This window comes from Lathyrus oleraceus, chromosome 5, assembly GCF_024323335.1.
Source record: "Lathyrus oleraceus cultivar Zhongwan6 chromosome 5, CAAS_Psat_ZW6_1.0, whole genome shotgun sequence".
NCBI lineage: Eukaryota > Viridiplantae > Streptophyta > Magnoliopsida > Fabales > Fabaceae > Lathyrus > Lathyrus oleraceus.
The window spans coordinates 652,805,399-652,819,051 of NC_066583.1; the positions used below are offsets into that span (position 1 = coordinate 652,805,399).

Sequence of the window (13,653 nt, forward strand, 5' to 3'; positions counted from 1 at the left end):
CATTATTAATATTCATTCACAAACACTCTCCTTTTGCTTCTATTTCAAAGGCATAACCTAACTACCGGTCAAGCCAAATATACCAACCATCACTCCGTCAAACCTTAGTTACTGTTGAGTTTGACTTTCAGCTTGACAACACTTTAGACCGCACTCACCTACACTTTAAATATCTAATTGATGTGAATTCATAACAACCATCTCATCCCGCAGAGTAGTCAGAATTACAATAAACACTCGTAACTAATTGAATTGACGCAATGGATTCAGAAGCTTTTAATTAAGCTTCGTCTACTTAATAGTTTTATATATCAACATGAATATGTACCATATAAGGTAAGTCATAAAGGTTGTTTCTACAGTACCTAATGAAACGTACAAATTTTACATTTTAACAAAACAAACTATTCCATCGCTCTTTAAGGGCTTCATAGGCCTGAGGACAAGGTACAGCCAACAATCCATGTTTTCCATCAATACAGGTTTCAGTTGCTAGGCTCAGCCTTAATAATGTATTGAGTGCCTTGTCAATTGGCATTTCCACCTGGCAATTTCAAACAGTATAAGAATACAAGTTATGCAATGATTATAGTCAGTACTACTGCTGCATAACAGGCTAAAGTATTAACTTCAGATACATTACCTTCACTTTAAAAACTTCATACATAAATCTCTCACATTCCTCTCCAACACTTTGCCGAGAAGTGACCTGACGTAAGGAATGTTACACACGTTTTATGTGTCACGGAGTGAAATATCATTACTAACAAAAAACACTACTTCAAGTTGGGAGAATATTTAACAAACCTGGCCCTTATCTGCTTTGAGCAACACTGCATAAGCCAAAATAGCTTCCTTGTACTGCACATGAAAATTTTGGAAGAAACAAGTTTACGAAGTTCAAATTGTATAGTAATAATAATGAGTTTACGAAAGATTATAAGCTAGACTAAAGAGTTTGGCAATCACAATCAACACAATTTTAACCATAATTCAAATACAGCCTAAGTCCTGGCAGAGAGTTGTCGTCTTTCAACACATAATCAGAATAACTACACAGTAAAATATAAATGTTGTGCAATGGTATAAAATTATACCTTAAAGTTGATAAATAAAATTGTTACTTTGATAATTTCATGAGGAAAAATATTAAGCACCATTGATTTAATCAATTGATTCAGCAGCATTGGTTGCCCCCTTCCCCAAGAACATCAAAATTATAGATGGAAACTGAAAATGTAGATAACGGAAAGCATGAGAGAAAGCTTCTCACTTGCTGCTGTTCAGAAGCATCTAAAAGAAAATGCACTGAACCAAAGCCACTTGCTAATGTCTTTTCATAAAGTGTCTTGTTCACTAATAGCTGCAATATAACAGTTTTGACAATTAAGATAGTTTCATTTCCATAGACTGCTGAATGTAGAACTATATTTTTGTGTAATAGCACAAGAAAATATCATGTTAATCTACCTGATACCGATCCCATGTCTGTTTGTAGCCTAGAGCCACACGACTCCCATATATTATTAGAGCACTTACGGCAACTACGTCAAGTAATACAGCTGATCTGACATAAAAAGGAAAGTAAAATATTGTAAACAAGTGCTCTAACTTCTAAGCAGGAAAGAAGTTTCATAAAGTAGAATACAGAAAAATAATTCGGTTTATGCTCATATGCACCATAATCTGATCTGGTTTATGTATTTCTTACTTTTGCATGCTCATCCTAATCCATGACTTCAAAATTTTAAATCCAAATATCTAAAGCTATATAATCAATATACAGACAATTTGTTAAATACTTGTTATGCTAAACTAAAAGTGCAACAAGATCCAATAAATAAACAATTAACTATTTCTGAATAAAAGAATTAGTCTGCATTGATTGGTATATGGACCTATGGTGTAAATGATGTGTTAAACAAGACATAACACTATCTAGCATCAGATATAATTGAGCCTAACTGAGAGAAAACTAGAACCATACTTAAAATTGAAATTCAAATGTACATACGGGGAAGATAAGACATTCTCAAATTTGTAGTTTATAAAATATGCCAGGAGTCCCAAAATTGTGGCAATATCCAAGCGCACCTATAAGTTTGCAGATAAAAGTTACAACACTAAACAAATAGGATAATTCAAGGTACATTTACAAATTGCATTCTTATTAAATTATTACAGAAAAACAAATGAAGTATGAATTCAATCTAACATTATCAAGAAAGTTGTGTCAACCGTCAAGCATTATTATCATTCATATTTTTTAAAGACTGGATTGCCCAGACAAGTATTGGCTTGTAAACTGGAAAAGGTTCCGACAAAAAAAGTGTTTGCTTTGCTTGGGGAAAATTTAGTAACAAATAGGAGAAAAAGCTCAAATAATATCATGATTCATCATAAATACGAAATAAACATATAGAAACACTTATAGACATAGCATACAACTTTAAAAAAGAATTTAAAACTAAATCAAAAACAAAAGGTGAGAGTTCTAGAAAATTTCTTACGGTGTCAATGATGCGGAATGATAGCTTTTTATGAGGGAAAACCACCTGCAAAGAAATTAAATATCATCCGAAGAATCAAACATATAAAAATCCAAAGTTACAACACCAAGATGAGTCTTCTCATCTGACATCATACGGCCTTTGTAGTGGCAAAATAATTACCGCTAAATCTGGAAAAGGAATTCTCTCATAGATCTTTAACTGCAATGATGGAACCTCAGCTTTATCTTTGCCATTGGTTTCCCCATTTTCCTCAGTATACAATAGAATTAATTCCTCAAAGGCTGGTTCCTATTTCGAACGTATAAGATTTGGATCAATTTTCCAGAATAATTATATCACTCCTAAAAAAAATTGCTCCCAATAAGGAACTCTATCAACTATTGCATTGCAACTATGAACTAGCTAATTCCTTGTCTGAGAATTTGAAAACCTCTCTAAATCGTTATTCATAGGAGAGCATCATATTTTTATAAGTAATAATCTATCTTCGACTTTTCGCCAAAATGCTGAAAAAGGAAGGGAATCTCATTTAGACATGAATGTCACAAAGATAAGACATGTCGTCATAATGGCTTTCCTAAATACATATTTATGTAGCCCTACAAATAATTGTAGATTATGGGTAATACCTGCAGGACTGATTTTGAGAAAAGTATGGAAATGGAAGTTTTTAACATTTTCCAAGGATCATTTCCGCAGTACTTCCTTGTTGCAGGTCTCCATGTATCACTGAGTGATATCCTTGATAAAAAAGTAGGCCTGGATGTAGAATTTCAGTGATTGGTCATGTCAAACCATGATGCTTCAACTAAACTACACTATACTAGTAAAGTAAACATGAAATCAACACATATTTGTAGTTTGGTGATTTTTGATCACTCATGGTGCATCTAATCTATTTCAATTTCAAGTTTTCATTCTTATACATGATTCAAAGTCATCACTACCTACTAAACAGTATAAGACATTAAGAATAAATTATAACCAGTTTTAAAGTGGCACTGACCCTACTACTCCCCTCCCATACCAGTATGCTTTCACTTCCATTGCGCAAAAGAAATGCATAAATGATAATGGAATGAACTTTTAATGTTAATCTCAGAATTTGGATTGGGTCTAACTCATCCCACAAAATCGGCTTGTAAGGTGAGGATTGCTCCCATTTACAAACACAGCAACACAAGCCATATCTCTAAGCGTGGGACTAAATCCACCCCTTCAAAACCAACACAATGAAGGTGTTAGGGCTGCAATGAGGCAAGCCAAAGAGCCGCAATTAAGGCGACTAGGGACGGACCGCAATTAAGGCGGAAAGTCCAACACACCCTTGTAAGGTGAGGATTGCCCCCATTTACAAACACAACAACACAGGCCATATCTCTAAGCGTGGGACTAAATCCACCCCTTCAAAGCTAACACAATGAAGGCGTTAGGGGCTGCAATGAGGTAAGCCAAAGAGCCGCAATTAAGACGACTAGGGACGGACCGCAATTAAGGCGGAAAGTCCAACACACACCGTCACGCTTGGGCCTCAATGAGCCCAAAGCGTGGCCGATGCGGGAAGCCCAAGCCAAAGAGCCGCAATTAAGACGACTAGGGACGGACTGCAATTAAGGCGGAAAGTCCAACACACACTGTCACGCTTGGGCTTCAATGAGCCCAAAACAATAGATCTAGGATAGGTTCTGATACCTCTCAGAATTTGAGTTGGGTCTAACTCATCTCTACAAAACTAGCTTATAAGGTGAGGATTGTCCTCATTTATAAACGCAACACATGCCATATCTCTAAGCAATGTGGGACTAAATCCACCCCTTCAAAGCTAACACAATGAAGGTGTTAGGGGCTGCAATGAGGCAAGCCAAAGAGCCGCAATTAAGGCGACTAGGGGCGGACCGCAATTAAGACGGAAAGTCCAACAGTTAATAATAGAGTTTAAAGCCATTTATAATAATACTGTTTGAGTTTAGCTGCAAGCTATGAAGCACCAAACCTTCAAGAAAGGAGCCATTTCTGTCTCCAAAATGGATCATTGAGAAACTAGACACTCACAACACTCTGATACTTCTGAATAGTGATTTTAGGACAAAATATGTTTGGTTTAAATATTTGAGTTGGCTTGATGCTGTCAACACATTCTTTACATGCGTTGGATGAGCAAGAACATTTCGTAAGAACCTAAAGTATCTCATAAGAAAATGCTATATAGATAGTATTTTGGTATTCAATTATATTTTTAGTAGATATACTATATATGGCGATACTAAATTGCTTAGATTTTTCCATCACACTGTTGCTGCAATCAGAAATATCAGTTTAAAGCTGATTTCTTGGAATCGTGGAAAAAAATCTGTTCCTTTATGATTTAAATAATAGGAGCTTCTAGCAAAGGTAACAGACAGTAATAAAAGAGCTGTTTTGTGGAGCAACCTTAGATAAGGTTCAGGAGAGTCACCATCATTTTCAACCTGAAAAGGTGTTTCTGATTTAAGGGGAATGAGTCCAATCCAAGAAAGCAATCTCCTCAAGAGCCTTTCACGAGGACCAACAGGTGACAAAATCCCTTCATATCGAGCTACTGCCCTCTGAGCTGCCAGCCAAATAGGGAGTTCTTCATTTGGTACTTGGTTTACACCTATTTGCTCATCCAAAGCATGGTCATTGTGGAGCAGTGACTTTTTAAATACTGACAGTTCCTTTAGCCAAAGCCTAAATCTTTCTGTCCAACTGTGCACTTCATGTTTCTGACTGAAATTTTCATAAAGCTGCAGAAGTGAACATGCCATGTTATACCTAATACCTAAGTTGTTAAAATTTGTAGGATAATTTTGACAAGTTAGACATGATCAATGATATCACACATAACTTATAAACCTAACAAATGCCAAACTAGAGTATGCTATGCCTTTATAGATAGATTGTTGTCTATAGATAGATTGACAGCTCAGATGAGTTGATTAAACTCAAAAGGCTGTTTTCTCCAAGAAAAAAAGATGTCAAACAATTGTTTAAGACCATGCATATCCTCCATGTCAGCGTATTCAAATAGACTCTAATCTAGTTAAAACTTGCCTGTGTCATATTCTAGTATTAGAAGATCAAAGATTATCAACCATTGAATGAATAAATATAAAAGACAATGTCAGCAAGGGATCTTCCTGATATAATCCATGTCAAGGGTAAGAAAATAGTTTTAAACTTCACCTTTTGAAAATCGACACTGAATTTCCTTGACATGTGCTAATCATTTGAACATCTAAAGAAAATTAAAGACAGTGGAAGCATTTAAGCAATATTGATGCATCTTTCAAATATAAATGATATTTTGCACGACAATGTACGTCAAGGACTTTCTCTGACATGCCTGGATAATGGGATGACTTTATGTCTCCACTCAGATATCAAGAAAGGTAAATAACAAAACTACCACGCAAAAAGTAACCTCGCTGATCCTGGTGGCAAGTTTTGCTAGTGGTTTTGATATAAGAGAGAAGATTGTTTCTAGAAGCTTGGACTGTAAGTAATCCAGTTTTTCAACAATTAATAGGCCATTCTGCTTCTCAGTTGCATAACCCCGCCTACAACAGAAAAAAGATAATACATTTATCTCAGATAAAAAAGTAGATATGTGCTAAATTATATACTTTGTATCAAAGTAGTCATTCCTGGATAGCCGAGCCGAGCGGCCAACTCTTAAGTGGGATAGCTGGATAGCGAATAGTAAGATGGCCTCTCTATTTGATATTTTTTGGACAAATTACATATAATAATTATAAACATATATTTAATGTAAATTTAAACAAATAACTCAACTTATAAAATACTCATAAATCAAAGCACACATGACTCTTCAAGTGCATAAAGGACTACGAAGGAAGGGTAACGTTGAGACTCAACTCAAATTTGATTAAAAATCCAAAAATACCCTTTAAACATTGTCAATTAAACGGGTCAAAAACCGCTCTGCTCCGCTATCCCGTTATTTATCCTATAGCGGTTGCTACAGTATTCTGCACCGCTAAGGCATTTCCCATAACGGGTTGTAATTAGTCATTATGAATTGTAATTACCTATAATTACAGACACTATTATATATAGTATCAAATGCAATGAAAAAGAAGAAGTCAATTTTTCTGACATGGTATCAAAAGGTTCGATCAAACCAAACCTTTGATGTTACCTTCTCCTTGTTCAGCTACACCCACTAGGTCGCTCTCGAAATTGTCTCTTTTATTCATGCTCATTGTTGGTTCGTACAACCGTGGTTGTTCGCGATTTTGTGCCGTATCTTGATTTTGTCTCGGTGATGTTCAATTTGAAGGACTGAGATCGTGATTCTTGTGTTGTTCTGGATTGTCGTGTAATTCTGAGTTCGGTTTCCGTCTCTTGATTTCGTCTTTGATTCAAGATTGACGGTGTTGCTTTGGGCGTTTGCGATCGATTTTGGTTGTTGCTTGCTCGTGATTCTGTTCATTGCAGCGATTTTGATCAACTTTGGGCGTGTTCTTTGCTCGTGATTCTGTTTCGGATTCCCCAATCACGTTTGTTGGAGATAGCTAATTACAAACAAGGTACTTTATTTATTCAAGAATATTATTCTGGTTTTCTGAATATGTGGACATAACACTCTTCTATTATACATGCTGGTGTTTCCAAGACTTCTCTCGCCGCTATCCAAGAGGTCTATAACACAAGTAGCCGAGATCAATCTCTCATGAAGCTTCGTTCAGAATTTGAAGTTGTCAGAGGTGCCTTGCTAAATAGGAATCTCGTTCCTTCTTTAGATACATGTGTTGGAGAACTTCTAAGGGAGGAACAACGACTTATTACTCAAGGAGCCATGTCTCATGATGTTGTCATTTCCGAACCAGTGACGGTTGCATATGCTGCTCAAAGTAAAGATAAAGGTCGTGATATGAGACAGGTTAAATGCTTCTCTTGCAAACAATTTGGTCATATTGCTCGTAGCTGCAATAAAAAGTTTTGTAATTACTGCAAGAAATAGGGTCATATTATCTCTGAGTATCTCATACGTCCTCCACGACCAACACAACGTTCAGTGCAGGCATTCCATGCAACTACAAATTCTGCAGTTGGTCCTTCCATTAATGCGGCATCAAACAATGGTGCTATACATCCTGAATTTATTCAATAAATAATACTTTCCGCTCTTTCAGCCTTGGGAATTCATGGTAAGTCTTCTAATGTTTCTCGCCCATGGTTTCTTGATTCGGGTGCATCCAATCACATGACAGGTTCTTCAGAATATGTGCACAATTTACAATCTTATCGTGATAATCAAAAAATTGAAATAGCTGATGGTAATACTTTACCTATTACTGATGTTGGCTACATAAATTCTGATTTTCGAAACGTGCTTGTATTACCTGGACTTGTTTCGAATTTATTATCTGTTGGTCAATTGGTAGATAAAAATTATGATGTTAATTTTTCTAGTGCTGGTTGTCTCGTGCAGAAGCAGGTGACGTGAAGGTGATTGCGAAGGGGTCTAAAGTGGGAAGAATGTTTCCACTCCAGTTTATTTCGAGTCATTTATTTCTTGCTTGTATTAATGTTTTGAATTCTTACGAGGATTGACATAGAAAATTGGATCATCCAAACTCTTCTATTTTGTCTCATTTATGTAAAATTGATTTGCTGGGAAATAAAATTGTTATTTCTAATGCCCCTATTTCATATTCTGTTTGCAAATTGGCTAAAAGTAAAACACTTCCTTTTTCGTCTGATGCTTAGCGTGCCTCCACTTGTTTTGAGATGATTCATAGTGATGTATGGGGAATGTCTTTTGTAGTTTCTCATGCTCATTATAAATATTTTGTCACATTTATGATGATTATAGTCGTTTTACTTGGATATATTTTCTCCGTTCTAAATCTGAAGTGTTTTCTATGTTTAAGAAATTTTTGACATATGTTGAAACTCAATTTCAAGCAAGTGTTAAAATTTTTCGATCTGACTCTGGTGGTGAGTACATGTCTCATAAGTTTCAGGAATACCTTCAACAAAAAGGAACATTGTCTCAATTATCTTGTCCCAATACCCCTCAACAAAATGGTATGGCAGAACAGAAGAATCGTCATTTGCTTGATGTAACACGCACCTTACTTCTCCAAGCTTCTGTACCATCCCGATTTTGCGTGGAGGCTCTTTCCACAGCTGTCTTCTTGATCAATCATCTTCCTTCTACGGTTATTGATCTCGATCCTCCTTTCTTTCGTCTTTTTAAAATTCATCCTGATTATAGTGCTTTACATACTTTGGGGTGTGTGTTTTGTTCACTTACCTCCATTTGAAAGACATAAGCTTGGAGCACAGTCCGTTCAATGTGCATTTATGGGATATAGTCACTCTAGGAATTTATGTGTTATGATGTCACTAACCATCGTTTTCGCATTTCTAGGAATGTGATGTTTTTTGATAATCCGTTTATGTTCCCATGTGTTTCTCCTGCGATTAATGATATTGTTACTCTTCCTAAATTTTCTTTTATGCCTCAATCTGTAGAACGTTATAAACCAGGTCATGTATATGTCAGAAAACAAAGACAGCAGGTTCCCACACCCCTTCCCGATGTTGAATCGCCACCTAATCCTGTACCGGTTGAACCACGGCGTTCTGGTCGAATATCTCACGCACCAGATAGATATTCACCAGACAGGTATGATTCCTCACATACTTCTCTACTGCCACACTCTCTAGCATATATATTCCTACTTGTTACTCACAGACTGTTAAAGATGTGCAATGGATAAAAGCAATGAATGAAGAACTTCAAGCTCTTCAAGAGAATTTCGCATGGGATATTATCTCTTGTCCTCCTGATGTTAAACATATAGGTTCCAAATGGGTGTACTATGTGAAATTGAATTCTAATGAATCCATCAACCGTTACAAGGCTCGTTTGGTGGCTTTAGGAAACAAGCAGGAATATGGAATTGATTATGATGAAACATTTGCACCAGTTGCCAAAATGACAATTGTTCGCACAATCATCTCTATAGCTGCTTCTAGTGGGTGGTCTCTTCAACAAATGGATGTGAAGAATGCTTTTCTTCATGGTGACCTGACAGAAGATATTTATATGACTCCACCTCAAGGCTTATTCTTTTCATCTAAAGGCATGTGCAAGCTCAAACGCTCCTTATATGGTTTGAAACAAGCACCTAGAGCATGATACGAGAAATTTCGCTTCACTCTACTTGGACTCTCCTTTACTCAGAGTCAGTATGATTCCTCTTTATTTATTCATAGCACATCTGCAGGTATTGTTCTACTTCTTTTGTATGTTGATGATATGGTTATTACTGGTTCTGATCATGCTTCCATTCAGCGACTTAAGCAACAGTTACATGCCTCATTTCACATGAAAGATCTGGGTAATCTATATTATTTATTGGTTGGTGCATGTTTCTTGGTTCTTCATTGATCACATGGAAAAGTAAGAAGCAAGCAAGAATTTCTAAATCTTCTACTAAATCAGAGTATCGTGCCATATTTGTTGCTTGTTCAGAAATACTTTGGGCTGAACTTGGATTTCCCCAAACAGAGTCAACTTCACTTTTGCTGACAATACAAGTGTCATTCAGATTGTTGCAAATCATGTTTTTCATGAACGCACCAAGTCTACGATGATCGAATGATATCACTTCCTCACGTCAGTACTCAGTTGCAGTTTGCAGATATTCTTATCAAGGTTGTTCCACGCCCACGACATCAGTTTCTTGCTAGCAAATTGATGCTCCTTGACCAACCGCATTGAGGGGATGTTAATCAGGAAATAACCTTTGTATTTATTGTGAATAATTTACTTTCATAGAATAGGAAATTAGTCATTACGAGTTGTAATTAGTCATTATAAATTATAATTACCTGTAATTACTGACACTATTATATATAATATCAAATGCAATGAAAAAGACAGGAAACCAATTTTCCTAACACGGTCGGTCTCCGCTCTGCTGCACTATAGCGGGATGGCACCGCTATTGACTACTAAGAATTAACAACACACAAATATAACAAAATAAAACGGTACCGGAAAGTTTCAAACAAACAAAGAAACACTCATTACAATTAACCGTAAAAACAGGTGCATTGATAAACCATTGCTACATCCAATGACGAACCTGACCAAAAAAAAGAGGGAAACTATGCAACAAGTACAAAAGAAAGAGCGAAAGAAATGGTAATTGATCGAATCCAAAACACCAGTCCTGGGCAATTATGCAGCAAATAGCTCCACAATGAAAAGGAAATATGAGAATTGTTTATGGAATAAGGGAAATAGAGTATAAGCTGATTGTTTGAAGCTTTGATACTGAAACTATACCTTTCAAAAGTTCCTAGCATGCCATATAAATATTTCAGTTATGGTATTTCAAATCTAAAAAGATTAATTTTTTAAATTTGATTTAAAATTTTGAATTGAAGAACAGACATGCAAAAAATATGTATATGAAACTACCTTACCTAAATATTATGGCATTAGACTGATATGCTTTCTCCCAATCAACATATATTGGTAAGGTAAGGAGATAGTCTGTATTCAATGCAGATGTCAACATTAGATCCCGAGCTGATAGTTCTTCGAATTGTGCATCGGAAAGAAGTTGCATGAAAGAACGTTGGAAACGAGTAGCAATGGTAACTCTGTCAATAAGGTTGGAAAAATGAGTTCATGAAAGCATTATTTTGTAAATACATTGATACAAAATTAGAAAGAAAAAATGGAAAGATAAGAAGGACATGGTTGAATAGACAGGTGACAGTGGCCAATTGCAGTGACCTCATCTGAACTCTCGAATCAGAGTTTTTCCTTTATTAATATAAAGAATTGAATTGAAAGGAAGAAAGAAACCTGGAGGCCCTGTGATAATCATTGTTGGGAGTAGGGTCGAGAGAACGCAAAAGAGTCCCAAGGTTGAGAGCATAATCAGAAAGCATAGAGTTTTGTGGTTGAAGCTGCTGCATGTCCTCCTGATAGACATTCCCGTTCCCATTATTGGCATAGTCTGAAGTGTGTTGATTGGTTACAAGAGTTTGGGGTGAATTGGAGAGGTGATAATCTGAACGCATCTCCTCCAAGATGGTTTTGTGTTCAGCATGAAGTATAGTGTCGAGACATCTGTGGGTGATAAAAGAAGAGTTTGAAATGAATATAGGAAAGTGTGAATTGAAAATGAGAGTACTTACGAGGTGAGAAGGCGAAAGTGATGAGCAGCATCTTGATGAAGCATGATAGAGAGGATGGCCTCTAGAAGTTGGGACTTGGAAACGGGGATGTGTTTTTGTCTGGGCACTTGTATTTTAGAAGTGCTTTTGACCTCCTTGTTGTTGTTGTTGTTGTTGTTGGGGTGTTGGTGCCCATGCGATGACTCTGAGGCAACAGATATTTGTTGAAGCCTTGAACATGAAAGCCTTTTATGTGAGTAGTGCTGATGGCGGTGGTGTGGCTGCCAAATTGGAAGAGGTTTGGTGGTGGGGAATGGAAGACATCTGGAAGGTGAAGGAACGACAAACACCACCACCATATCAAAAAACACACCCGGCTTTTGGTAATGCTATGAGTGCATGGTTTCTAAAACAAACAGACCAAAACTCATTTTATTATTAATATTTATTTATAAAAAAAGTGGGTGGAAAGAAAGCAGTCCACGTGGAGGCAGGGAAGAGTGAAAATCTTTTATTCTAGAGATATCCAAACATAATGGTCATCTGAAAATCTTTTATTTGAGAGATATCCAAACCGAATCTCGTTGCGAAGGTGGGCGTGGTCATCAAAGCTAATTTGGTTATGGTCATCATGTATCCGTTATTGCAGCATCATGTTATGTTTAGGAATACTTGTTGCATGAAGCAAAATCAACAGCGGCAGTATGCATCGTTGAGAAGCAATGAAAAGCAGCAGCAGCGGCAGTATGCATCGGCGGCGGCGAGAGACAGAGTAATAGATTTCGGTAAATATAAGGGGAAGATGCTGGGAAGCCTTCCATCAAGCTATCTGAAATGGGTTTCAAAAAACTTACGTGCACGGGATTTTGAGAAATGGGCAATTCTTGCCGATCAAGTCCTTGTGGACCCAATCTACAAAGACCGCATCGAGTGGGAGTTTGCTCTCAATGTGTTAGAAAGAAACAGATCCGGTGAGCCCGCAGTTTCTCAACTCCAGGACATAAGCGACAGGTTTGGTTGGGATTATCTTGACAAACTTGGTTGGAGCAAAGTTGATTTCGACCTTCTAGGCACTTCTAATGGAGGGAGAATTCCGAGAGTAGACAATCGAAGGGACGCCGACGCCGACGCCAGTCAACCCAGTCTCCCACCTGCTACTACTAGTAACAATAGACCCAATCTCCGACCTGCTACTACTAGTAGGAGGATGGAGAGAAGAGAGAAACTGAAAATGAGATCGAGGACGACACATGAAGAAGAAGAAGAAGAAGCGCAGCAGCAGCACAAGGACAAGGACGATACTGTGCCTGCTGCTGATATTAAACAAATTGCCAACCCATTCCCTGGACGTCAGGCTCTCCTCCGAAAAGCCATCAACTATCGCGCACAATCCTAAACAACTTTCTATCATCCATCTACTCTAATTAACTAATTCCATTTTTTCTTTTTTTCTTTAATTAAGATTCTTGTAAACACGCATTTTGTTATCCGTTTACTCTTATGAATATGTGACTTAGATGTTTAAAATCAAGCACCTAGTTTTTTTTTTCAACACAACTAGAATGAAATCTTTTTAAATTTTGTCGGATAATTAGGGTGATTTTTGCAAGTTTGCGAAGCAATTACAACACGATTCGATATGTATACCTTGTTCAGGAGGAGCTTTCATGTATTAGAATACAAGGACAATGGGAAAGTAATGTACTCTAGGTTGGTGCTAACATTTATCGACCTTTAATTTAATTTTATTTATAACCAACCTATACAATCAAAAGAAATCGATTGGAATAGCTTAATGTACTCTAGGATTTATTGATTCATCATATATGTTTTTTTAAGCATCACTTGAATTTTAATTTAATTTATTCGTTCTTTAAGTCAAACTTCAATTTTATGAATAAAATTATTTCAGAAATACATTTCCAGAAAAATTTATTACTCTAATTTA

General features: G+C 36.6%; 2 protein-coding genes across 5 annotated transcripts; one reads left to right on the forward strand and one right to left on the reverse strand.

Moving 5' to 3' along the window:
- Positions 1-252: 252 nt before the first annotated feature.
- LOC127087673 (uncharacterized) lies at positions 253-12,119 on the reverse strand. Of its 4 annotated transcripts, none has more exons than XM_051028609.1 (14): positions 11,727-12,119; positions 11,392-11,658; positions 11,004-11,183; positions 5,956-6,091; positions 4,944-5,278; positions 3,143-3,272; positions 2,673-2,801; positions 2,511-2,555; positions 2,015-2,094; positions 1,471-1,567; positions 1,274-1,363; positions 808-861; positions 644-709; positions 253-544 (listed from the first exon to the last, which is right to left on the reverse strand). In XM_051028609.1, the coding sequence occupies exons 1-14, from the start codon at positions 12,062-12,064 to the stop codon at positions 392-394; spliced, it is 2,100 nt and encodes a 699-aa protein (XP_050884566.1). In that variant the 5' UTR covers positions 12,065-12,119; the 3' UTR covers positions 253-391. The 4 variants fall into 4 exon arrangements, with proteins under 4 accessions (XP_050884566.1, XP_050884565.1, XP_050884564.1 ...); XM_051028608.1 differs by having other exon boundaries at positions 5,944-6,091; XM_051028607.1 differs by having other exon boundaries at positions 5,941-6,091.
- Positions 12,120-12,327: 208 nt separating this feature from the next.
- On the forward strand, positions 12,328-13,236 carry LOC127087674 (uncharacterized). The gene has a single exon (XM_051028611.1). It carries the CDS (start codon positions 12,328-12,330, stop codon positions 13,099-13,101), a length of 774 nt encoding a protein of 257 aa, XP_050884568.1. The 3' UTR covers positions 13,102-13,236.
- The last annotated feature ends 417 nt before the right edge of the window (positions 13,237-13,653 follow it).